General features: G+C 45.2%; 1 protein-coding gene across 1 annotated transcript in view; it reads right to left on the bottom strand.

The window, feature by feature from the left end:
• LOC105306913 (CUB and sushi domain-containing protein 1-like) overlaps positions 1-1,252 on the bottom strand; it is a 185,200-nt gene that overhangs the window by 9,422 nt on the left and 174,526 nt on the right. The window contains exon 45 of the mRNA XM_023524454.1: positions 948-1,035. Within this exon, the coding sequence (XP_023380222.1) occupies positions 948-1,035 (88 nt within the window). The remainder of the gene's footprint in view (positions 1-947; positions 1,036-1,252) is intronic.

Below are 1,252 nucleotides of genomic sequence, written 5' to 3'. Positions count from 1 at the left end.
ACCTCAATATGTAATCCTCATTCCTTTAATAAATATAAAAATTAAATTGTTTTCTATTTAATACACAGCAAATAAGTGTTCATTTAAGCAATTTCTTTAGGATAGATGTGTTGGATGAATGTAGAGAGTATTTCTAATTTCATCTATTAAAAACAGTCCTCTTTTAGACATACCTGAACAGGCAAGGAACAATTTTCACATTTGTCTGATTAAAACTTCCAGAGATAAAACTATGAAGAGAGTATTGCCAGATTATACGCGCGTCCACCCAGACAGAAGCCCCAGTGCCCGTTTCTACCATGCAGCCCAGATCACTTTTAAAAACCCTCTGACATTTAAAAGCTTTGACATTTTTAAAATGTTAAAGGTTTTTAAGAAATGATTTGGGGTGGACGGTAGAAATAGGCCTTTGACTTTGGGTGATGAACGCACACTATGCGATATACAGATTGTGTATTATGGACCTGCATACTTAAAAACCTATATAATTTTATTAACCGATGTCACCTCAGTAAGTTAAAAAAAATCTCTGACATTTCGGTAACTAACAGTGATCTATCTGTGCGTCCAGAGCACGTAGTTTTGGAATTGAAGCTCTTCTCATTGCTTGCCGGCCACGTCTAATGACTGTCACTTACCCTTTTCTTAGGGTAATACGGTTTGCTTAATTCTTTGAGTTGCGGCCTTACTTTTTTCCCCCGCACTTTTAACATGTCGCTGGAGAGCAGGACAGAAATTCCGCATGGGCATGTTTCTTACACTTTCCCGGCTTCACGCTGCCTCCTTTGCTACTGAAAAGAGCGTTTCTGTTTTGTATTTCCCATGCACTGCAGCAGGTTAGTCTCTCCCGTTTCTTGGGCTCACGGTTCCTCTGGTGTCCGTCAGGCCCGGGCGCGGTGACAAGGCCCACCGGACAGCGCCGTGAACGCGGGGCGAGTGCTGCTTACCTTGCCTCTCCAGCTTGAACCTCCCGAAGTCTCGGCCGTGCACGTTGCCGTGGAAAGTGAGCCCTCCCTGCCCGAGTCCTGAGGAGACCTGAGCGGGGGAGGAAAAGAGCGCGTGACGCAGGGGAGTGGCCTCGTCTCTCCAAACGTCGCCGTCATTTTCCTACTTAGATATTACAAGTCCAACATGTCGCCTTTGCCATTCCCTTCAGTGACACATTCACAGTGAAAACCTGAAACGGACGGACGGGAACGAACCACCATAGGTGCGCGCTCTCCAGGGAATCGATGACGTAGGCACAGTTAAC

Source organism: Pteropus vampyrus, unplaced genomic scaffold (genome assembly GCF_000151845.1).
Source record: "Pteropus vampyrus isolate Shadow unplaced genomic scaffold, Pvam_2.0 Scaffold464, whole genome shotgun sequence".
NCBI lineage: Eukaryota > Metazoa > Chordata > Mammalia > Chiroptera > Pteropodidae > Pteropus > Pteropus vampyrus.
This window is presented reverse-complemented; position numbering and strand designations above follow the sequence as displayed.